The 25,405-nt window shown below is 47.2% G+C and overlaps 2 protein-coding genes across 2 annotated transcripts in view; one reads left to right on the top strand and one right to left on the bottom strand.

Annotated features, from left to right (window-relative positions):
• The window catches only part of SLC22A23 (solute carrier family 22 member 23), a 127,497-nt gene extending 110,759 nt beyond the window's left edge, over window positions 1-16,738 (top strand). The window contains exons 6-8 of the mRNA XM_012804249.2: window positions 621-653; window positions 1,758-1,881; window positions 12,312-16,738. Of these exons, the coding sequence (XP_012659703.2) occupies window positions 621-653; window positions 1,758-1,881; window positions 12,312-12,669 (515 nt within the window). The 3' untranslated portion in view covers window positions 12,670-16,738. The remainder of the gene's footprint in view (window positions 1-620; window positions 654-1,757; window positions 1,882-12,311) is intronic.
• Window positions 16,739-17,928: 1,190 nt separating this feature from the next.
• PSMG4 (proteasome assembly chaperone 4) lies at window positions 17,929-21,890 on the bottom strand. Its single transcript, XM_023512278.1, has 4 exons — window positions 21,840-21,890; window positions 21,714-21,789; window positions 20,956-21,127; window positions 17,929-18,212 (listed from the first exon to the last, which is right to left on the bottom strand). Exons 1-4 carry the CDS (start codon window positions 21,888-21,890, stop codon window positions 18,005-18,007), a joined length of 507 nt encoding a protein of 168 aa, XP_023368046.1. The 3' UTR covers window positions 17,929-18,004.
• Window positions 21,891-25,405: the final 3,515 nt, after the last annotated feature.

The raw sequence follows: 25,405 nt of genomic DNA, 5'->3' as shown, positions 1-25,405 counted from the left end.
TTTGTACAGACTGGATTGTAGAATAGCTACTTTCAAACTCAGGAGCAATTTGTCTAGCTTGGACAAAGTTTGTATGCATTCCATAACTCACTGGGAGACTTGCAGCTGTGACTAATAACAGAAATGGACACAGAGTTTCTGTCTCCTACCAGCCCCACTCTCCTGGTGGGGATAGGATACTCCCAGCTGTCACTAACACCACCTTAGGCCCTGTCCAGGATGCCCCGGGAACACTGGGCAAACAGCAAATCGCTGGGGTGAGCAGAGAAGCCCTGGTGGGTCCACCCCTGCTCCGTGAGCTCAGACCAGCAGTGACCCTTGAATGGCTTCATGCACAAGAACGTTTTTACCCTTTGGATCTGCTAGGGTCTTTGTTGTGAAGGATTCCATTTTCTCCCCAGGCTCTAAGGGTTTTAGCCCTCTTTCCTAACAAAAAGATCTTTGTTAGGTCCAGTGTGAGTTCCGCTGCCCAGCAGCTGGCACCAACCCAGACATGGAAGAGAGTTTGCTTAGAAACAAATCACGTGGGAATACCCCATAATAATTCCATGCCTAATGTGCTCTCTCCCCCTCTTCCCACTTTCTCTCCTGTGTTTGTGTGATCGTTTCTGCGGGCCCAGTGATCGGGAAGTACAGCCAGCACCCGGACTCAGGTGAGGCCCACACACAGCCTATGCTGCCTCAGCTCATACTGCACCCAAATGGTGTTTTCATAAAGACTCACAGACTTGTGGTTTCCATTCCCTCTCTTTCTCCTCCCCTCCTTGCCCTCCCAGAATTGCAGCTGAAGTTGGCCGTAGGTTGGACACTATAAGGATACATTTGTATTCCCTCCCTCTTGCCTCTAGAAAGAGCGCCTGGTGTTTCCGCATCTCCATGAAGCCTGGCTCGCATGCCTTCCCCCTTCCCCTGGCACAGTGGTCAGTGAAGCCCTGGGCCACGCGCCAATGCAGCAGGTCTCATGGACAGTGCCTGGGCATGAGCAGAAAGCTCAGGCCTGCTGGGCTTGGCTGTCCAGCTGCCAGGGGAAGCTGCTGTCCCCCTGTGACTCTCACCAGCTTGCTGCTCTCTGACCACAGGGGACAGCAGAGCTGCTGCCCTGCACCTCATTGCTCCTGTGACACCTGCTTGGCCTGCCCCAAGCCCACATCCCCATGCCCTTGGGGAGCGCTTGCCCTCAGATGCAGCCTTGGGGGGAGCTGAGCTGTGCCCCAGCAGAATGGCCCCAAAGCATGCCTTCCCGCTGCTCTAGACATGGCCTTCCTGCAAGCTCAGACTCTGGGGACCTTTACAAAATGCTGGATAGGTGAAGCACTTTCCCTCTGGGCCTATAAATTCTTCTGTTTGGGCTTTTGAGTGTTTGTTCCTTAAATCAGCAGTGACTCAGATATCCTGTCCCACATGTTGGACTGCTTGAACCTGAGGCTGAAATATGAAATGCCTCTCACAGGCAGCCAGCCTGCCTCCTACTGAGGAGTTCCGACAGAGGCAGCATGCTGGATCCACAGGGCCTGGCAGGAGCCCAGCAAATCCTTCTACTGGGGGCTGTGGGCTCCAGACTCCAGGCTCCCAGGCCTGGAGATGCTACCCAGTCCCCAGAGGGAACTGCACACCCAACCGTGCTGCAAGCCAGGCAGTGGGGAGGAGGGAGCCCCTCAGCTCGCTGTGGCCCCAGGCCTCCCTCCTGCCCTGGCGTGGCCCCCTTTCCCTTCCCCTCTGCTCTCCCTCACTGCCTCCTCCTTCCGGTTCTCCCTCAGGGATGAGTGACAGTGTCAAGGACAAATTCTCTATCGCATTTTCCATCGTGGGCATGTTTGCCTCCCATGCAGTGGGGAGCCTCAGCGTGTTCTTCTGTGCAGAGATCACCCCCACGGTGATAAGGTGAGTGACAGGGGATGCCCCAGGGATGCTTTCTTCTTGGGACTCAGAGATGAGTCCCTGGCTACAGGCTTGTGTGAAATTAACCAGTGTCAGCTGTGCCCCATCCTAACTCCTGGGCTGGGTTCTGGGCATGTCGGTTTTGTGACCCACAACCAAGATGACCAGTTCCTTTCTCCCTGACCCCAAGGCACCTGAGAATTAGACCCTGGGGGTTCCTTACATCTAGTCAGTAACAGGAAGAACAGGAGCAGAGAGCGTTTCAGGGTACAGGAAATGTGGTGAAGACTGGAAAGGGTGAGAATTAAGCAGATCGCTCAGGCCATACTTCTGCTGAAATCTGTGCTGCCAACTCGTCTATGAGACTTCATAACACAGCTATTTCAAAATAAAGGAATATTTTACTGCCCTAGAAGTTGATGTCACTAATCCAAAGGAAGGCTTGACAGAGAGAAAGCCCAGTAAGTTAGAACACTGATCTGTTTGAGAAATATTTACGGAGAGCCTCCTATGCATCGGTGCTGGTCTGGAGAGCAAAGCAGCACAGCACAGACCTCAGCAGTCTGTCATGACTTCGTGCTTCCCTGAAAGGTGTGGCTGATGACTAGGCTTAGCTGCTTTTGTTTTAGTTTGTAAAGGGAGGCCCAGTCCTTCTTGGTGCTACCCTGGGTAGTGGGTCATGGATGCTACACACCACTTTCTGGGATTGCAATTACAGTGTAACAAAAGGACATGCCTCTATTTAAGAGCATTGCTTAACTGCAGTCAGGTCATTTTCCTAATATTGTTTGTGACTTACTGAAGAGCTCTTCTTGATTTATACATCACTCTGAATTTTTTATAGGAATATCATGCACATGCTTTTATAAAATATAAACTGAGTCGGGTGGCGCCTGTGGCTCAAAGGAGTAGGGAGCCAGCCACAGATGCTGGAGGTGGTGGGTTCAAACCCAGCCCCAGCCAAAAACTGCAAAAAAAAAAAAAAAAAAAAAAAAAATATATATATATATATATATATGTATATATATAAACTGAGTATGGGCAGTTATTCAACTGTGAGACAAAACTCAGAGTCAGCATGATGACACCCTTCAGAGAAACAAGGAGAGGCCATTCCAGGTTCAGGTGGATGTGCAAAGGCTAATTATTGTAGCCCCTCTGGTGCCAGGGAGAACCGTGGGAGCAGCCAGGAGGGTTCATGGACTTTTGTCCTTCTCACATTTCCAGTAGACATGCTGACAGTAGCATCTTCACATATCCTCACTTTGATTCATTTCATTGGATTTTTACAATATGAGCCAAGCCTGACAGCTACTAGGTTCCTATAAGAAAATGTCAAGGTATTGTGTGTTTAAGAAAAAAAGCAATGAATTACCAAGTAATTCATCCTGTTCCTACCTTCTGCATAAGCCACAGTGAAGAGATAAGTCTAGCGCTTATTTCTTCATCCTTGCAGTTGAAAGATACCTCAGGCAGACAGTCACTCACTGTCCTTCCTTCACCTAGTTAAATTTCCTTCCTTTATAAAAGAATACAGCAAAAATGATTCCTTTCAATAGCGTAGCAGTCACAGTCAGACCTTCTGTGTTTGCAGCTGGCCTCTCTGCAGCCTTTGCATGATTATTATATTTCAGGGGTGGAGACACCCTTTAACCCTGGCAGTATGCAGACCTCATTATTCCCTGTTAGATTTTGCTTAGCAAGCTAGCCTGAAGGAAACATAGAATCCTTTTCCTTTTTGATGCAAACCAGGGAAGATTTGAGGATAGAAATTCAACAAATACGTCCTCAGATTTGCCAAGATGACAAAATAGAAAAAATATTTGACCCTTAGTGATGTTTTTGTACCTGTAGAGGATAAAAGGCAGCGGAGTCCAAGGGGGTCCCCAGCCAGGCTGGAAGAAAGTCTAGTGTCCTGATGGGTCACTCTTCCCACTGCGAGCAAGCCCTTCTCCCACATGTCAGGAGGCTCCTTCTTGCCCATCCTCTCAGGAACAATTCCCATGGAGTCCCAGGATGGAAACGGGCTTTCCTACCACCCCCTAACTTCACACAGATGAATCCACGCTAAGCCAGCATGGGCAGTGGGGCTGTGAGTTTCATCTTGCTTAATGCAAAACTAGCCTCTTTCTGTAATGCCGTAATAAAAATAAGCCTTCTGAAAAAGAATAGTAGCAAAGAATAAGAGGCCAGGATTAACTGGTAACACACAAGAACTTTTCTGCACAAAAGCTTGAGGAAATTCATTGTCCCAAAAATGGTAGACATTAAATACAGGAAACTAGTGTCTTGTGAGATTCTGCCCAGCCCTTATAGTACAGAGAACCACTGCCGGTCCACTTACGATCCAGATGGCATTTATCATCAGCCAATGCACAGCTGCTTCTGCGATTCACTTCTAAGACTTCAGCAGTTGAGTGACTTTGAAGTCACTTTGGGTTGGGAAGGACCCTATGTCTGACAATACCCATCTTTGTCCTTTATGTGGGCAGAAGTGTCCTGGGGTCCTGAGTGGATCTAGAAGAAGCTGATGCCTTTTCTGTGGCAGGTCACCTTTTCTGTCCACTGCCCATCTGGAAGCTACAGGTGAACCCCTTGAGGTCCACACTGGTTTGGAGCTAGTGATGGTGTCATTGTCTGGCATAATGCCTCCAGAGGCCCCAGAGCCCTGGGACTCAGCTACACAGTCCCCATGCTTTTCACTCCCCTGCAGATGGCCCAACCCTTTCTAGGCCACAGTCAGGCTGGCCTCCCTGAACCAGGTCCTGACATGTGTTCTCTGCTCCAATCTTGCCTCAATAGGCACTAAGGATCAATATGATCTGTGTTTTATGTGGCATTTCCAGTCTGTTTAACTTCTTTAAAAATCTATTTCTTGGGCAGTGCCTGTGGCTCAAAGGAGTAGGGCACCAGCCCCATATGCCAGAAGTGACGGGTTCAAACCCAGCCCCAGCCAAAAACTGCAAAAAAAAAAAAAAAAAAATCTTAAAAAAAAATAATCTAACATTTGATAACAAATAGTTAGTGGCCAGATGAGAAGCCAATATGTATTCCGTGCTGGCTGCGCCTGCGCCATCTCTGCACTGAGGACCTGGGTAGGAGGAGGGAAGCGCAGAGGGCAGAACAAGTGACTGAGAACCTGGGGCTTGGGAACTTAGCACAAGTGGAGGAAAGAGCCAGATGGAGCAGCCTGTGACTCTGGGGGCTGCTTCCTTGTGTGGCCTCAGGCTAGTCATTCAGCAAGCTTTAGTTGCCTTGCTTTAAAAGACAGGGAGAGGCTCGGTGCCCGTAGCACAGTGGTTAGGGCACCAGCCACATACACCAAAGTTGGTGGGCTCACACCCGGCCAGCTAACCAACAACGACACTACAACAAAAAAAATAGCTGGAAAAAAAAATAGCTGGGCGTTATGGTGGGTGCCTGTAGTCCCATCTACTTCGGAGGCTGAGGCAAGAGAATCACTTAAGCCCAAGAGTTTGAGGTTGCTGTGAGCTGCAACGCCTCTACAGCACTCTACCAAGGACAACATAGTGAGACTCTGTCTCAAAAAAAAAAAGACAAGACAAGACAGGGAGAGAGAATGAGAGTGGTGGTGGTGATGGGAATATGTAAAGGGCCTGGCCTCAGCAGATTGCAGTAGATATTATTTTTCCTACCTGAATATTTTCAACAGTCACACATTCTGTTTAAAAAAGAAAATACAAATATGCATTCATCTTTGACTTCACAGAAATGTTGTAAGGGACAATTAAGTAATATAAAAGAGGAAATGATAAATGAGAGGTTTGCTTCCTGTGTTTAAATACAAATAGTGATGTTCACATGTTTAACAACAACGTGAAGATTCTGGGATTCTTAATTCAAGCTTGCTACTTCTAGTAAGTGTGTCATACTTATGCCTATATGTCAGTCTTTCCATCCTTATTTATACCTTATTACTAGTAAAATAAAGATAACCAGTGGATATTAAAATTTCTGCGCTCCTAAAGCACAAGGCAGAAAACTTGCCCTTTGATGCTCCATCTATACACTAGGGTCTTTGACTGGTCAACATGGGCACATACTGCCCTCTAGTGACAACCTAGAGAAAAGCAGAAAATACACAAAGCCCACACTGGGTAAAGAAGTAAATGATAGAAAGATTACCTATGCATGTGCACATATATTGCATATTATACACACATTTAGGTAAGTATATGTAAGTATTTTTCTAATGAGCCATAATCACATATATTTCATTTGACATGACCGATTAACACAATAGATGAGTATGAGATAGTTCATCTGGCACCAGGTAGGAGACTCTCTGCCCCTCCACGGCAGCTATAGGCACACCCCCCCACACACACTAGGGGTCTGCACTCTGCCCTCCTATACAGTAGCCCTGGGGATGGGGTGGGGCAGAGGGAGGGAAGTCCTGATCACTGCTTGTCTGTGCTGTCTACCCTTGGTACTGGGAAGGTTGGGGGAAACCAGGATTCCAGGGAAAATGATGTCCTATTGGTATCAAAGGCCTCAGCCAAATACAATTACTCCTGGTATCTCATCCACCCTCCCAACAGCCGGTGGTTTCCTAAAGGGGCCGAATCTATCAGAAAAACCAAATGGCTATTTTAGGTGTTCATATTATTCATCTCACAGACAGGTTTGGTCTCATTGCTCTTTGTAGTGGTCATCTATATTTAACCTCTCCTGTTCATTCGGGTGAGCTGACCTTCCTACCTAGGAAGCCAGTGTGAGCCACAAGCATCTAATATTTATTAAGCCCAGACAGCATGTGCCTGTTGATGTTCTAGAAAATAATTCTCGCCCTTGAAGGGCTCATAGACTAGTCAGGATGACAGGCCTGTAAACAAATACTGACAGAAAGAAGCAGTGTCTGTGAAAGGTGGTCTGGGGCTCTCTGCATGGGAGGGGTGGTACCCGGGAGACACCTGCAAAGTCATCTTTTCCTCATCTCTGTGCTCTGAGGGGCTGCAACTGTCCCTGCCTCTTCCTTGGTGAAAGACTTTCTAATACAAAGGGGACTATTTTCTTTCATGGCCAAGCCGAGGAAATTCTATCACTCACTAAGCATGTTAGTAATCTGGTGCTCTGTAACAAATTACCCTGAAACTTAGTGGCTAGCAGCACGCGGTGATTATTGTATAGTTTCTGTAGGGCAGGAGTCTGACACAGCTCAGCTAGGTCCTCCACTCAGGGTCTGTCACAGATTCCTGTCCCCTGGGACAGAATCCACCACCAAGCTCAGTGATTGATTGGCAGGACCCAGTTCCTTGTGGGCTGTTGAACTGAGGGTCTCAGTTCCTTGCTGGCTGTTGAACAAGGCCACCTCTGTTCCCTTAACAGTGTAGCAGCTTGCTTTAGCAAAGCCAGCACGAGTCTGCTGATAGTCACAGTCTTTTCTAACCTAGTCATAGGAGGGACATCTCATTACCCTTGGCTGTATTTTATTGATAAGAAGTAAGTTACTTGTACCCTGCACCTTGAGATCCAGCCCACACTCAAGGCACAAGGGTATGAATACTAGGAGGTGGCATCACTGGGCCATTCTAGAAATCTGATTACAATGCCAAGTAAGCACCCAGGTGCTCACAGTCTCAGACAACAGCCAGGCAGGTGCTGGGAGAGCAGCTTGAGTAGAACCTGGTCCTAGCCTTGAAAACCTGAAGTCTATTAGAGACACACAGACATGCCACACGAGTGTCTCTGGGCTAACTCAAAGACACTGAGGGTACAGTGGGAGCACCCAGGAGGAAAGGCAGGTTGACCCAGCTGGCCTCCATAGCACTTGGAGGTTGGAGCTTTTGTCATCCTCAGCTTATAGACAAAGACTGAGGCCTCAGGAAGTGGAGCTGGGCAGTGGTGGAGCCAGCTTTCCAGCTGGCTGCAGAGCTTATGATCTTAGCTAATGCACCCCACCCCACCTATGGAGCAGGAACATGTTTGCAGCTCAATTTTGGCCAGTCCTGTATATCTGAGTGTGTGGGAGGCTGGGAGGCCCATGACAAATCAGCCCTGTCTTGACAGTCATCTAATTGGAGAAACATTAATCAAGCCCCAGTGCCAGGGATCGTGGCTGGCACTCCCTGAGATAAGTATTTATCTCCCTCCAGAAACGCATGAGGCAGCTCCCTAGCCAGCTACCCCAGCAGGAGTTCAGCTGTGCCACAGTGAGAGAACCTCATAGAGCGAGAGAGTGACTCACAAGAGTACTGGGAAGGCCAGGTGTGTCTCAAGAGCTACATCACCTTGCAGGCAGGACTCTGAGCCAGCAAGTGGCAAGATTAGCTCTGTGTCCTAGAAAACCACTTTGGCAATAGTAAGCAAAGTCTAGGGGGTGGGAGATATGCCAGTTAGCACAGGAGAACCAAGGAAGACTGGACAGGAAGGAGTCCAGTGACTCCCAGGCTCTGACAGTGTCCCTTAGGGCCAGATGCCTAGTGAGGCTGCCCTAGACCCACCTAGCCCTGGGCCTGTAGGCAGGTAGAGCCCCTCCCCTCTTGTGCCTGGAGCACCTGCAAATGGCTCGACTACAGCTACAAGGAGGAGAAGGGGAAGGAGAAGTGTCTTCTATTTTTCTGTCATAGAACATGACCAAGTGAAGGTATGAGACCACCTATTGCCCCCTCTACACACAGTTATCATTTTTACATTCCATTCTGTAAGAAAAAGGTTTCTGAATCTGTAATTCTTCTTGCTGTTCCCATAGACTGAAATATCTGATTTAATATGGCCACCTGGAAGCCCCCAGCTGTCGAACCCCCATCTTTTCTCCCTTGGTTACCCCTGCCTGAGTCCCTCTCCATTCATGTCCCCTCCCCCATGTCAACCCAGGACTGGTCTGATAGGGTGGCACAGGGCACCAAAGGCAGGGACTCTCTCTCCCCCTTGCTGCTGACAGAGGGGCACAGGCACAGGCTGCTCAAACCCTGGCCAAGCAGCTACAGGTGGCAGTGGAAGGGGAGCCATGGCCAGTCCCTGGGGTCTTGGAAAGAAAAGGCAAGGCCTGAGTGGATGCCTAGACTGAAAGCTCTGGAGATTTGTACCAGCAGGAGGCCAAGCTGTTGAGAAGTTTTAGAGTTTTTTTTTTTCTTTTCTTTTCTTTCTTTCTTTCTTTTCTTTTTTTGGAGACGAGTCTTACTCTGTTGCCCCAGGTTAGAGTATCATGGCAACAGCCTAGCTCACAGCAACCTCAGACTCCTGAGTCCTCCTGCCTCAGCCTCCCCAGTAGCTGGGACTACAGAACCCTCGACTACATCCAGCTTATTTTTCTGTTTTTAGTAGATATGGGGTCTCACTCTTACTCAGGCTGATCTCAAACTCCTGAGCTGAAGATCTTGGCCTCCCAGAGTGCTAGAATTGATTTATTGAGGCATAATCTACATACCTCATAAAATTCATCCATTTTAAGAAAACAACTTGAGGATTTGGGGCAAATTTATAAAGCTATGTGATCATGGCTACAATCCAGTTATAAAACGTTTCCATCACCCCCAAAATCCTCTCATCTCCCTTTGCCGTCAGGCTCTTGTCCCTACTCCTGGCCCCAGGAACCACAAACCTGCATTCTGTCTCCAGACATTTGCCTTTTCTGACATTTCGTATGAATAGAACCATATAATCACTTACCATGATGTTTCTGAAGTCCATCTATATTGGAGCAAATGTCAAACTCCGTTCCTGTTTATAGATGAACAGTACTACATTATGTAGGATATACCACATTTTGTTTATCCATTCACCAGCTGATGGACATTTGGATTGTTTCCAAGCTATAATAACACAACAAACACTGGCTTGTAAGTTTTCGTATGAACATACGTATTTTTCACTTGTTTATGAGGAGCAGAATCCCTGGGCTGTACGAAAGTTTATGTTTAACTTTTTAAGACACTGCCAACCAGCTTTCCAAAGTGGCTGCCCTATTTCGTACTCCTGTCTGTTGTTTCTGTCTTTTTGATTAGTCATCCTAGCAGGTATGAAGTGGTACTCCATGGTGGTTTGATATGCGTGTCGCTGATGACCAATGGCATATTTTCTTTTGTCTTACTGGACATTTAAAATGTAGTTTCTTTGCAGAACTGTTTGTCCAAATATTTTTTCCATTTTTTAACTGGGTCATCTGGATTCTTTTTGAATGTGGGACTCCTTTATCTCTTCCGGATACAAGTCCTTTATCATATATATGCTTCACAAAAGTTTCTCCTAGTCTCTGGCTTTTCTTTTTCTTTTGTCAGTCACAAACAAATGGGGGGAGGGGTCAGGGATGTATGAAAACAAACCATCCTTGACCCTCCCATTGGTATGTGACTGTTTTAAGTGGGTGTCTTATAAGAGCAGAAGTCTTCCATTCCAGTAAAGTCCAGTTGATCAGCCTTTTCTTTTATGGATCCTGCTGTTGATGTCATATGGAAAAAATCTTGGCCTAACTCAAGGTCACAAAGGTTTTCTGTTCTGTTTTCTTCTAGTAATGTTACCGATTTAGCTCTTACATTCAGGTTCTGTGATCTACTTTGAGTTTATTTTTGTAAATGATGTGAAAAGTTGTTCTTTTCCAAGTAAATATCCTATTGCCCTAGGACCACCTGTGGAAAAAACTACACCTCCCCCCACCCCACATTGAATTTGCCTTTGTCAAAAATCAGTTGGCCAGGTTTGTTTTTGAACTTTCCCATCTGTTCCACTGATTTGTCTGTTCATACACCAGTACCACACTGGCTTTAATTAATGCAGCTTTATATAAATAAGTTTTGAAACTGGAAAGACAAGCCTTCCAGTCTTATTCTTTCTGAAAATTGTTTTTGGCTCTTCTGGGTCCTTTGCATTTCCATATAAATTTTAGGATCAGCTTATCACTTTCTCAGGAAAAAAAAGAAGAAGAAGAAAGTGAGCTAAGACTCTGATGGGGTTTTGTTCAATTTATAGATTGATCTAGGAAGAACTGCCATCTTCACAACACTGAGTCTTCCAATTCACGAATGTGACAAATATGGAACATCTCTCCCTTTAGTTTTATCTATGTAAATTTCTCCCATCAATGTTGTGTAGTTTTCAGCACACAAGTCTTGCATCTCTTGTTGTTTATCTCTAAGCATTTTATCCTTTGGATGTTACTGTGAGTGAATTTTCTTAATTTCATTTGTGAGTTGTTGATAGCATGTCAATTATGTTAACTTTTCTATGCTGGATATTGTGACCTTGTAGGACAGTCTTTTGGTGAGTTAGGAGCTGTCTGTGGTTCCAGCCAAGAGAACTACAGACTAGTCAAGAGTGGAATTAGAAGCCTGCCTCCTACCTGCTCCAGAGACCTGCCTTCCCCCACCTCTCACCCCTACCCCCACCCCTCACCCCTACCCCCACCCCACCTCAGCAGGTCCAAGGATAAAGGTCTCCTCACTTAAGGGCGGTGCATAACTCTTGAGCCAGCTCCATTAGGAAGTTCTTCCTTACACCACCTGCAGTCCACATCCCTGTCCACTCTGCTGGATGCTCTGAGGCTGGGTGAACAACTCCACTCCCCCTCCCTCAACACAAGACCAGCCTCTACTCAGTGAGGCCCCAAAATTGGAGACCAGGCAGCCCTCTCTGCCTGGCCTGTCACTTGAGCACACAGTCCCTCTGCAGCCTGAGACAGCACTGCTTTCGTGGTAGCCACAGAACATCTTAATCCCAGGAGTGTGTTTTTGTTTTTAGGTCAAAGTACAGAGGTTAGGGCTATAAGGGATTTTCCAAGTGCTGCATATATACTAAGCCTTCTGGGGCTCTTGGAAGACTTCCTCACAAGGCAAAGGAGTAGAGGTAAATGGCTCGTGCTGTGAGCTGGGTGCTCTCTGAGCTGGGTGCTGCAGTGGGCTCCTCACGGTCAGTGCCCAGCCTCATTCTGAGCACCCTTCTGGCACAATCCCCAGGGGCAGGACAGTTTCTATTGGTTATATACAGAATGATTTTAGGAAATACACGGGCTATCAACTCACAGTGAGGAAATGACTGTTTTAACATACCTTCCAATCCCCTCAGTTATGATGGTAAGTCTCTGTTAGTGCTCATATGTCTTTATCACTTTCTTTCCCCTTGGAATCTCCTCCCTAAATTTTTTTAAATATCTTGAGGAGATAGCATAATTTGATTATCTATTAATTATCTGGTTTTCCATTTAAAGTAGTAACATAAGTTGCCTTTTAAAATAAATTAAGAAAAAGATTCTCAGTTGCTAAGAAGAAATAGTTACTTAAGTAGAGTTGGCCCACACAGATGGCATTCTGGGCTGTGTGAGATGTGGCCTGCAGTGGGGTGCCCAGGGCAGCGGGGCCCTGCAGAGGAGGGGCTTCCCCAGGCCCACAGACCTCACCCCAGCCCTGCAGGGTAACACTCCGCATGCTGGGGTGGACCCTAAGGGCACTGACCCCTGTGCACTGTGTCTCCCACTGCAGGTGTGGCGGGCTGGGGCTGGTGCTGGCCAGCGCGGGCTTCGGCATGCTGACGGCCCCCATCATTGAGCTGCACAACCAGAAAGGCTACTTCCTGCACCACATCATCTTTGCCTGCTGCACGCTCATCTGCATCATCTGCATCCTCCTGCTGCCCGAGAGCAGGGACCAGAACCTGCCCGAGAACATCTCCAATGGGGAGCACTACACCCGGCAGCCGCTGCTGTCGCACAAGAAGGGAGAACAGCCGCTGCTGCTCACCAATGCCGAGCTCAAGGACTACTCGGGCCTCCACGACGCCCCCGCTGCAGGCGACGGGCTGCCAGAGGGCGCCACAGCCAACGGCATGAAGGCTATGTAACCAGTGGCACAGTCCTGTGGGAGCCTTGGGACAGTTTGGCACAGGTTTACAGACCAAGGACCAGATGGTGGCCGGGGATGGGCAAGTCCAGCTCTGCAGCTGCTGCCAGCCAATCATAAGACTTTCAACTGGTGTGGGGAAATTCTCTTTCCAAAAGTCCAAGAAAGCATGGGTTTGAGGAGACTTAACTCTTTGGAAATAATCCTTCAAAGACTTTCTTTTTTGCCATTAAATATTTGTATTTATTTTGGTCATTTTTACGAGAAGCACTTTATTCCCTCTCCCTCTCACTGATTGCAGAATGGAACCATCTCCTTCGACAGCAAGAGACAGTCACTCCAGGGAAGATGCTGGCAGTGGCCACCACAGTGGCCAGTCTCCTCCCTGGAAGTGGGACACTGTTCCAGGGACACTGCCTGCCACCTGGGGGCCAGATGTCACCTCACCTGCCCAGAGCCCACCCAGGCTGCCTGCCTGTGTACAGAGGCAGGAAACTCTCATGGAGCGTTCTGGGACTACATTTTAGACAGAATGAAATGTAAATGAACTAGGTTTTCCAAGAGTCTGTGTACGGTTTTTTAAAGTCTTTTTTTTTCTTTCTGTTTGTATGGTAAGAGCTTCCGTTCCATGTGTTGAGGGAAAACAGCTCACAGATATCATTAAAACCAGCTTAGTCTTTCTTCTGATCATCCTTTTATACCCGACACTGGAAGCTCTTGGTTTTGGAAAAGCTTAAACATCTGACCAGAAATCTTACATGATCAGCGGTAATATCGCCACAGCTTTCTGACCCAGATTTGCTTCATTAAGTACACAACTATCAAATGTGCTGAGGTCTGAGACGTGTTAATTTTTATTAATAACTATTTTCCCACATTTGGCTCCAGCAGAAAAGTCCCCTCCTGCAGTCAGCTTTTTTGCCGGCACTACTTGAAAACATGACTACTTTCTGACCTACAAACAACAGGAAAAGAACTCACAAAGATGACAGAGGCCAACTCACAGGAGGGAGGGCTGCTCTCCCTAATACGGCCCGTCACCCACATCTCAAGCACATACCACGGAGATCACCAGCTTGGACAGCTGTCACTCTCACTGATGTCACGCCCAGGGGGCACCTGGGGCCGCTGGTCCCCCCACGCCTTCCTCAGTCTGCTTCTTGCTTCTTGTCACTCACTCAGCACAGAGCTGGGGCTTAGGGCAAGGAGTGGCGATTCCTCACAGGTGAGTCCAAATGACCTCCAGCCCCTTGAAAGCATCAAGGCAAACTGAGAGAAAGCAATAACTCACCAAAGTTTAGTTCAAATCCCCTTGGCCCACTCTCCAAGGATTTTCATGGTGTTCCTCATTTTGCCCCAGACAGTGAAGGTTTCCTCGTTTTCAGAGGAAACTTATAGGACACTCAGGGCCACTGAGAAACGAGCCTCCTTGGTGCAGGCAGGCACCACTCTGCAGCAACTCAGGCAGCAGCTTTTCTGGACAACCTGGCTTCTTACTGGAATTGTCCACCTCACCCCTTTCTAAAGTGCATCTTTGCTGTGGTTTGTATCCTTCCAGGAAAATTTTTGCCTCGGGTTTGGGTAAGGCAATTGTGTGAGAGTTGCTAGAATTCAAAGGGCCAGAAAAGGAGTTGACCTTCTCTCCTTCCAGCCTTCCGCCTGGTTTGCTTCTTGCCTTCTCTGCCTGCTTCTCCTCCACATCTGATCCACACATCAGTAGGAGCCCACTGACTTGTAGGCATAGTAAGGGGCAAACACGTGTCCCCTGTGTTTCCAGCAGCTGAACAGAGCCCTGTTCAAGGCCCAGTGCCCAGGAAGGGAGGCTATCTGGCTGGCCTCTTCCCAGCTCCACCTGCTCCAACACATCCTCACCTTCCCTGGTCTCTAAGTCACCTTGTTCCATGTCTCAATGCTAGTGTGCTTTCACCTTTACAAAGGCCTTTCTTCAGATCTGTGCAGTCTTCTTGTGCCAAAATTGTGAGATACCCTTTTTTAGAGTACTTGCTACAAAGCCAATTGGCTTGGCAACAAACTCATTAAATACGGAATAGGGCAAATCCAGCAGCCAGGCAAGTAGGCAATGGGCAGGTGTTAAGGAGCCAGTGAGGCCCCTGGGCCTACACTTGGACAGGCGCACGTCTGCACATTCCCCCAGCAGGAGGCCACCCTGCCATCTACTTACTGTGCTGCAGAAGGTCTTACTAAGCAATGCAAGTCGTGAGCACTCTCACTGGTCATGTAGACCTTTTTTAAGAAATGTATTGAAGCTGTACTAGAAAGGTGTGAACTTCTGGTCCTCCACAGTCTCTGATCTTCTTAAATGACAACAGTGAAAACACTCATCACATCAGCAATGAGAACTAATCTCAATGACTAGAAGCTAGCTTTGAGGCCTAGGCTCTTGGGACCAAAGTCTAGCAGACGTGAGTGAGGCTGACTTGCCAACAGTTGGCAGGTGATTATCTCCTGGCTAGCAAGGAGGTCCCATAGCCCTCTTCTCAACTGCTCCTGTTCTGTTGCCGCCTCGGCTTAATAATATCCGAAGCTCTAGAGGAACACCTCTATGAAATGTAGCCAAAGCAGAAAAGTTTCCCTGCAGGCAGAGCCCCATGATATCCGGTACCAGGGGAGCAAGGCGCACCTAGGCCTGACACACATCCAGGCCCACCTGGCTTCTTGGTCTGGGGGTGTCAGGGGTGCTGTGGCAGCCAGCTTCTTAGCACCAGCCTGTTGAGCTTGAGCCCCTCAGTCCCCTCTCCTTCTTGGTTAGTAGGGAGACACTTCTCAGGCCCCTGCTGCTTCAATTCAGCCCTCCCACCCCCAGGGAAACACAGGAAGCTGTGTCCTCCCTGCTGCTCCCCTCCACCCGGCCCTGCGTCCTGCTAGCCTAAACTGTCAGGGAGCTGTGACCTCTCAATAAAAGTCATGCACAAATGTGAAAACCTGAGACAGAGCTGTATATTCTTCATGTTATTTTCCAAAAGTCGGTAACTCTTTATCAAGTACCTTAATTATTAGCACTCAAGACAATTAGGAAAAAGTTTCAAATGTGTTTGTTTTCTAAGAGTAAAATCACCTGCAACTGGAGGACGGGGCTGGTAAGCGGGTTTGGCCACTTGCAAGGGAAGTATTGCACTCAGACACTACAGCTTCCTAGAGCCAAATGAGAAACGTGGGACTGCAAGTGCCATGAGTGTGTCATCACACCACCCAGCCCCCAGGTGGTGCACGTGCTGGGGGCCACACTTCCACTCTGTCTCCTTGTCTTAAAAAGACACCACCTCACTTTAATGTACTGTGTGTGTTTTGGAAAAGCAGTATGGTGTGTTATGTCTAGTGAGGAATACGTCCCTCCCTCTGTCCTTCCTGCAACCCAGACATTTGAGGTTTTACTATAAGAACCGTGTTACTGTACATGTCGATGGGACTTCTCTGACGGTGCTCGTTCATAGCACAAGCTTACACTGAGTTCTGAACTGTCGTTCGCAGCTGTGTGTCTGCATGGTGTCGCATCTGTTGTACCTTTGGGGAAAATTTGTATGTAAATGTACAGAAATAAAAATGTTGCCCCATTAACAGATTTCCTACGGAATGTCTTCCCTACCTCACCTGATGGTATCCAACAAAGGGCATTTCACTACCATGACGACAAGTAATAAAAATCCTCCATGTTTATTCAGACCTCACTGCGTCACTACTTTTCACGCCTCTGTAAACTGTGTCTTCACTGGCCCCGAGGGGTGGTGGGTGGGTAGCCTCTTGCTCTCCTTTGAGAGGCCTCCTCTCAAAAGGCAGTCAGAGGCAGAGACTGGATTGAACATATGGTTTATCTAGTGTCATTCTCAGACCCCCTGAGAGACTGGGTGGGGTCTCATCAGTCAATTTAAAAGGAATTATTTTCTCTTGTTCATTTATGTTCTGCTGATCTGTGCCCTGAAAGTTCCTAGAGAGGTCAAGAAATGAAAATCTTACACTGTGATTCTGTGAGGAAAGACTGATAACCCAAACTCTCTATTGTAGTATTTTTTAACCAAAAGACAATATTTCTTTAATAAAGTATTTATACCAAACTCTTCTCTCCATAGCCCTGCTTTTGTGTCACTCACTATTCTAATCCCAGAGAGGTGTCCATTCTGCTTTGTAAGCCACAATTATGCAGCCGAGGCCTCCTTTGCAGGAAGTCTCAAAGAAAGGACCAGGAACCCCAGACTTAACTCCTCTGAAGAGCCTCTATGTCCTGGCCAATGTCACTTTTAGTGTCACCACTCCCTCACTGCAAGACTTTTGCCACTGCATGAAACATGTTTCGGGGTCCTGAACTATCTGCCTCCAGGAACAAGAGGGGTCAGATGGATCCCAAAGATTAGAAAATTCTTTGCCAGTGATCCTCAAGCTTGCCTGCGCAGAGAAGCACTTGGGGAGCTTTTTAGTCCTGCCAAAGCCTGGGCCTCAGACCATCTGAACCTCTGGGCAAGGGTGAACACTGGAATGAATCCACTTGAAGTGGTAGATGGAAAAAGGCTAAGAATTAAAAATGACCCAAACAGGTATCTGATGTACTTGGGACTTGGGAGAGAAAGAAAAGAGAAAGGTGACAGGAAGATAATGAAACAACAGGAGGAGCAAGAAGGACAAGAAGCCTTTGAATCCATAAAAATGAAGGAGATAAAACCATAACTGACATCTAACTCCCATGGCGCTTAAGAGTTTGCAAAGCATTTCTACATACTTATCCCTAACAAAAACCCTTCAAGGTAGGGATCATTTCCATTTCCAAGAATAGGAAACAGAGCCCAGAGAAGACCACATAGTAAGTGGTAAGCATACGGTGGGGCCTAAAAGTTACCCAAGAGAGAACACAAGAAGAGACATGCCCAGGGGAAGCCTTTAGCTGAAATGAGAAAAAGATAAATACATCAATTCACAAGACAGACAGAAGCCTCAGGAATGCACAAGTAAACCTAAGGCATATTTATAAAGACTAATTGCCTTAATTCTAATTGGGAACATACATAACAGAGTCATGACTGATTTGAACTCTTGAATTATTAGATTATAGCCTTCAACCCCAACAAAATCCCACTTCCATCCCTTTTCTCTATCACTGACAGCCGAATGAGAGCACACGTACTGCCCACAAGGTCAGCACCAGTCTCTTCCTTCCCCAGGTCCTACAACATGAACCTTTTGGCCCAATGCTGGTGAGAAGGAAAGCTCTTAAGATTAACCCTTTAAATACAAAAATGTGAACACAACATGATGGCAAAATGAAATCCAATCCATTTATTTAAATGTACATTGTACATAAGTTACAAATTCTCACTTCTGCCACTCAGCTAGAACTTTTCGGGGAAAGTCTCCATTTCTTCCTTGATCCTGTTTTCTACAAGTAATGCGAAGTTACTGTCTGTGTTTTGAAGGTTATAGCTGACAAACACCTGTTTGTTGGTCTTCCTGGCTAAAAAGAGAAAACACATTGACACAGCCATGACTGAGATACTGCAGGTCTTATGTTCCCCACACCTGCCTATGGCCGGAAAATGCCTGGAAAAAAAGAGAATGGGGTTGTAGGGAGAGAAGAACGTTCTAATTTTCGACTGTCCTAAGACAGCTGCTGACCCTTCCTAGTCACTAGAAAAGTGGTTCGTAAATATGGTCTCCATAGCAGTAGCACCCCCCAGACCTGGTTAGAGACCCCTGGTTAGAGACCCCAAGGCCCCACTCCAGACCTCCTAAATCAGAAAGTCAGGTTTGGGCAGCAATCTGTGTTAAGCCCTCCAGGTGACCCACACACTAATGTCTGATAGCTGATGCTCTACATAGAGGAGTTTTTTGGTGTATTTTTTTAACTTGTAAAAACACAATATTATTTCAAATAAAATATTAAAGTTCTCTGCTGACTCCACTTCCCTCCCAAAGGTAATCCCAAATTTCTATGTGTTTACATATATAATATATACCTGTATACACATGCAATGTATATACATATAGATGCTATATATATATACACATGATTTTCTGAAACTGAATTAAGTTTTAGCCCCTTTTTATAGAACCTATAACAAACAGTTAATGTGCACTGGTCAAAGTGCAAAAATCAAACAGAGTCATATGCCCAGAATCTGAAAGACAATGTGATACCCTAAAGGGGGCAGAAAGCACCCCAACCCCCCCCCCATACATCCCATAGCCCCAGAGCAGATGCAGGAACCCCTCCTCATATGTGGAGAGACCACAATAGCCTCATCACCAAAAGACAGAAGGTCAGTGCAGTAAGGCTGGGCCACCTGCACCATCAGTAAAGGATGGTTGAGAACACACATCATTGCATTCCATCCAAGTGACAGTTATGTCCTTTTGGTTGCTGCTATCTTACCTACAGTCCCAGCAGGAACCACAGGAGGTAGTATGGCTGGAGGGAAGAGACCCAGCCCCAGGACCTGCTATGGCCTGGAAACCTCTCTGGGCTTCATTTGTAAATGGAGGAAGGGTAGACCTCAAGATCTCAACTATCTGTTTTTCAGCTGTATAAGGCTATGTGTCTGATTTTCAGGGCTAGAAGAGATCTTGGTTATTATCTGATTGCCCTCCTTATAGCTGACACATCCATGGAAAAGGTGAGAGAAGGATGAGCCCAGCCTCTGCCTTGAGGACAGCTGAGTGAATTATATGCCGTGTGAGTTACATCTCAATAAAGCTATTTAAAATTTTTAAAAAGTGGACAGAAGCAGCAGTTCAGTTATCCTAAGAGCCAGTGTTTAAACAGCTTACAGTACTTAACACAGAGCCTCCCACCAGTTTTCTGGGCAAGGTGCACCCAAGGTGGACAGCGATGCTGAGACAGGGATCCACTCAGCCTTGCAAGGAGCGGGGAGCCCTTGTAGATTTTCCCAATTGGCAACACATGAATCTTATCATTTCCAGGGTGCATGAGGCAGTCTGGGATTTGGGGGTGGGGAACCTGCAGCCTGAAAGCCATATCAGGGCCTTCCAGATCCCCAAGTGCAGCCCCTTAATTATAGCCCCTTTATTAAAAGGATTTGCTCTGTAAAATCTGGATTCGGTCAAAAGCTTGCACTCAAGGATCCAGAAGGCCACTGTGGTCCCAAGGCTGTTCCCCACCCCCAAAGGAGCCTGTCAAGTCACACTCTGCCCTTATGAGGGCCAGACAAGTCTCTTCTTCCCCCAAGGGGAACCACCACAATTCCAATCGCTCTAATTGCTAAGAAAGTACTTCCAGGGAACAAAGCTGTGTCTGCCAGCATCAGCCCCCACAGACCCAGCTGTGGCCTCCAGAACCATTTCAGTCCAGCCCCCTCATCCACACCAAAGCCTGCACTGCTCCCAGGACTGCTCAGAACCCCCCAGGGTTTCTCTTTTCCTACTTGCTTTCATCTTCTGCCTAAGTCACGGTTTCAGGACACCTCTCCCTTTTCACTATGATACATGCACTTTCAAGTAGAGGGCCCAGACCTGGGCTGGAGACAACTGGCATAGTACAGGACTTCACTGGATCCAAGTACTGTGTGTTGCTGGTCCCTTTGGAGATGCAGGCAGCCACCTCTTACCACTAACTTCAGGCTATGGAGAACCCTTCACCTTCTGCATACAAACTGATATTAGGCCTCCAGATATTCTGGAGCCTGCTTTACATTAATGGTATAAAACTTACTAATGACACACCAGATGAGCTCCCACCATCCTTCCCTCCCGGAGTCTGTCTCAACAAGCCCACCCCCCTTTCTGCATCTATAAACATGGACACCTTCCTGCATCTTCCTCTGACCAGGCATAGGCACACAGTAATCTGTTACATACAAGCAGATTACCCCTTACACACTGACAAATACACAGTGAGAATCGTGTATTCTCAACTTGGAAACAAAAGAGCATCGTGTCTCAACTTACTTTCATGTGGTTCAAAAAAAAAGAATGATGTAAACACCAAGAGGAAAGAAACTGGAAAATCTGGGTGAAGGCTAAACAGGAATTCTTCTTTCCAACTTTTCTGTAAGTTTAAAATTATTTCCGAATAAAAAGTTACCAAAATTAACTTATTAGTCAAGTATCTCTAACTCCAGGACAGACAAAAAGCACCCTGCAAGTTGCTGAAATGCTGACCTCTGTCTTCCCATCTGACCTCTATGCGTAGAGGTGGGTGCAGTGATTTAGGAGCTGTCTGCTGGTGACAATCAGCCCTGCCCTGCCTCCTGTGCTGGTGGGTCCTCCTCTGCCATGTGCTGTGCTGGTCATGTGAGTGTGCCTCACTATGCCTGGAGATTCCTACTTGCCAGGGATCTGGTACCTCCCCTGCCCAAGATGCAGAAGGGCTCCATGACTGACTCCAGAACCAAAGCAGCTGGAACCGCTGAAGAACAGGCAGACTGAGCAGGAAAACAGGGCTGCCTTCCTGCTCGTGGTCTTGGGGGCATCCAGACACTGGTCACAAGCACTTGGAGCTGGGGGTGACAGAACACATGCCGTCCTTACCTGGCTTACCTGGGGGTATTTACAGAAGTTATGCTAACGTGTGAGGAGAGTGGAGCCTTCAACCTCATGGTCTTTGCATAACCTCCCCCACCACCCCCCACCACCCCAGTCTATGCCACACTCACAGGCCAGGCTGGTCTCCTCTCCAATCCCTGAAGGGTGTCACACTGCGAGTGAAGGGCAGTCCTTCCCACACAGTAGTGACACCTGCTCCACAGGGTTCACCGACTCCCTGGGAGGCTACCGGGGGTGCTGTGGGAATCACTCACTCTTTCCTCCCATGAGGAGGTGATGCACTTATGGAAGGGAATAAATCAGTACATGGGCTCCAAGACAAAGACAGCCAAGGGCGACATGGAAATCCCTTGGGATTATCCTGGCTCTGAGACAGTGGTGGTGACAGGTGAGCACAGATGTGCCCCTGTTCAGACACAGTATGTCCAGGTATGTGCAGTAATGAGGTAATTGTACTTAATATAAAGTCTTTGCTTCAGAAGTGACCTGCTTCATGAATCCATTAAACAGTGGGGCTCCCTGGCTGGCCACAGTACATACCTAGGCGCTGGGCAAGGCCAGTGGAGGTCGTGTCAGAAGTGTCTCCAAGGAGGGAGGTGGACACGGGGATGGAGTCCTAAAAAGAAAAACAAAAAAAGAGTTCACTGCAGTTACACTGCCAGGCACCTGATTCTTCATGAAGGTGGCAGCAGCAGCAAGTCCTAAGAGGGCAGACATAGGTACTGAAGGGAAGAGGGGCTGCCATCAGTGAACAGCCAAGCAGGTGGCCCCCCATGTGTATGGCTGGGGCAGACAAAGAGAAGTCACCTGACACTGGATCCACAGTGCTGTTAATAAGTTCTAAGATTGATTTCCCATAAAGGGTTCATTTACTGTCCAAAACTCCAAAGCATGCGAAAGGGCAACATTACAACCAAGAGGGACACAAACAAGACCATTACAGCCACAGAAAAAGAAAGCAAATCCTAGGGTCTATCCGCCAATGGCCTAGGGGCCCACAGAGGCCACAACCCAGGCAAGATGCCTAATCTCCTCATCTCAGCCTGGGGGAGAACACAAGGCTCCAGTGTGGCTGCAGGCTAGTCTGGGTGCTTTAATGTCATTAAGTACCCTGTGACTTTGAGAAAGGGCAGCAGTGGCCAGCAACCAAATAGTGAAAACAACAATTTCTGAGTACATTTGGCCAATCTCATTTTAGATAAGAAACAATAAAATGAAACCAGATGGTTACATGATCTTAAGATAAATGTGGCCCTCTTCAAGAGAGATGAATAGAACCTTCTCTAAAGAAAACAGATGAATGGCTAGCAAACATATGAAGAAATGCTCATCGTCCCTAATTATTAGAGAAATACAAATCAAAATCACCCTAAGATAGCATCTATCCCCAGCAAGAATGACCCACATCACAAAATCTCAAAACTGCAGATGCTGGTGTGGATGTGGAGAGAAAGGAACACTTTTACACTGCTGGTGGGACTGCAAACTAATACAATCTTTTTGGAAGGAAGTATGGAGAACCCTCAAAGAATTCAAGCTAGACCTCCCATTTGATCCTATAATCCCATTACCTCTGGGCATCCACCCAGAAGGAAAAAAATCCTTTCATCATAAGGATACTTGCACTAGACTGTTTACTGCAGCTCAATTTACAATCACCAAAATGAGAAAACAGCCTAAATGCCCACCAACCCAGGAATGGATTAACAAGCTGTGGTATGTGTATACCATGGAATACTATTCAGCCACTAAAAAAGATGGAGACTTTACATCCCTTGTATTAACCTGGATGGAAGTGGAACACATTATTCTTAGTAAAGCATCACAAGAATGGAGAAGCATAAATCCTGTGTACTCAATTTTGATATGAGGACAATTAATGACCTAGTACACAGTGGGGGATGGGGGAAGGGGAGAGCAAAGAGAGAGAGGAGTGGGGTGGGGGAAAGGAAGAACAGAGAGAGAAGGAAGGACAGAGGGGGTGGGAGAAGAGATGAGCAGAAAAAAGGGAGGAGAGAGGGGGTGGGGGGTCCTCAGTGTGTGACACACCTTTTAGGGTCAAGACACAATTTTAAGAGGGACTATATCTAACAAATCTAATCAGTGTAACCTGGTTTCTTGTACCTTCAATGAATCCCCAACAATAAAACTTAAATAAATGTAGCCCTTTTGAAATTCAGAAGTAATCTTCCTCCTAGTTACTTTGAAAGTGATGGCTCATGCCTGTAACAAGGTGAATGGATTGCCTGAGCTCAGGAGTTTGAGACCAGCAAGACCCCATCTCTAAAAAAATAGCCAGTGGGGGGTGTGTGTGTGTGTGCATGCGCATGTGTGTGGCAGGCACCTGTAGTCCCAATTACTTGGGAGGCTGAGGCAAGAGAATCACTTGACCTCAAGAGTTTGAGGTTGCTGTGAGCAGCTATGATGGCACAGCACTCTACCAAGGGCCACAAAGTAAAACTCTGACTTCAAAAAAATAAAAATAAATAAAAAGGCCTAACTTAAAAAGAAAAACACCCATTAATTTGTAATATGGCCTGAACTGCTTTTATCAATATAGCAGGAGGAGAAATAGCCTGGTACAGGGGCCAGGAGTCTTGGGAAGTGGCAAGGTTTATAGAGGGTTAGAGGCTCTAGGGTTTGCTCTCCCCCCACTCTGCTGGGGGACAGCAGTAAACTCAAGCCTGCTGTGTGCTGAAGAGACCAAAGGGACTGACTGCTCCTCACCTCTAGAAGCCACCTCTAGGCAAGACAGAATTTGTTCAAGTCTACAAAAGATAGGAGATCAAAAACCACAGGAGAAAGACAAAAGCATTAACTGCATGCTTTCTTGTATGCTAATTCATGAACCTGCTACTTACAGATTCTGAGTTCAACATTTAGCTACAGGGTCACAGTATTTACAGATAAACCTCCTAGAAAAAGAAAATCTACCTCACCAAGGTTACCTTTTTCCACCAAAAATAGAATTTTAAGCCCCATAATGTTACCCTTCTTAATAGTTCATTACTTCCGATATCACACTAGACTCTGGCCTCCCATAAGACACACGCCCAGATGACTCCACTGCAGCTGGAGCACACTCTACCCCAGGGGTCCTCAAACTTTTTAAACAGGGGGCCAGTTCACTGTCCCTCAGACCGTTGGAGGGCCAGACTGCCGGCCCCGGGACAAGTTGGCTGCTATGCAGGACAGGCAGCCACAGCAAAAACACCTGGCGGGCTGGATAAATGTCCTAGGCAGGATGCATGTGGCCCGCTGGCCATAGTTTGAGGATGCCTGCTCTATCCTACCCCATCCCCAGCAGGTCACAGGACTCCAAGCAGGCTGGTCCCAGGCCAGCTTCCCTCAAGCTGGTGTCACTTGACATCACCTAGTCCTGTAGGCTCTCTGGGCACCAAAAATCTCAGCTCAACCCAAGAAGGGATGGCAGGAGGGCAGGAGAGGTGTGTGGTTTCTGATTTTTATGATTCCCTCGTACAAGTGCAAGTTTAGCAGGGGGAAAGAAGTGACTTCACAGACCCTTTGGTGCCATTCTCCATGCAGGGGCTGATAGTCTTCCTGGGGCAGGTCATACTGAAACAGGGTAGGCCTTAATCTAACTGACTCCTTATGAGAGGGGCGGCTGGTCTAAGTGGTGTTTACAATTGATAGATCATAACCAGTTACAGAGTTCTCTGTTCCTTCTCCACTCCCACTGCTTCACTTGAGAAACCTAAAATAAGTAATTTTTTAAAAAGAGAGAGAGAGAAGAGAGGAGACACAGGAGACGGACACACAGGGAGAAGATGGCCCGTGTGCTGTTGTATGCAGACCAGAGAGATTCAAGGACCACCAAGTACTGCCAGCAACTATCAGAACTGAAAGCAAGGTACAGAACGGTTTCTCCACCATCAGGGCCTCCAGAAAGAACCCACCCAGCTGACGCCTTAATTTCAGACTTTAGAGAATTGTAAGAGAATAAATCTCTGTTGTTTTAAGCCACCCGGTTTGTGGCACTTTGTTACAACACCGCTGGGAAACTAATCCAGGTTGCAAAGAGGGAAGCAGTAAGGGGAGCAATGATAACGTTGCAGGCCCGGCCCAGGTTGGCAGGGTAAGGGGTGAGGAGATTAGGATTCCCTGTATGCTTTGACTGATAGCAGTGCCTAAAGATTTGCTGACATTAGGCATGTGAAGCCTGGGAGAGAGGAACTGAGGATGACTATGAGATTCTGACCCCTGAGCAACCG

This window comes from Otolemur garnettii, unplaced genomic scaffold, assembly GCF_000181295.1.
Source record: "Otolemur garnettii isolate 467f Iridium unplaced genomic scaffold, OtoGar3 scaffold00026, whole genome shotgun sequence".
Classification (NCBI taxonomy): Eukaryota; Metazoa; Chordata; class Mammalia; order Primates; family Galagidae; genus Otolemur; species Otolemur garnettii.
Note: the sequence above shows the minus strand (reverse complement) of the source record. Positions and strands in the feature narration are given on the sequence as shown.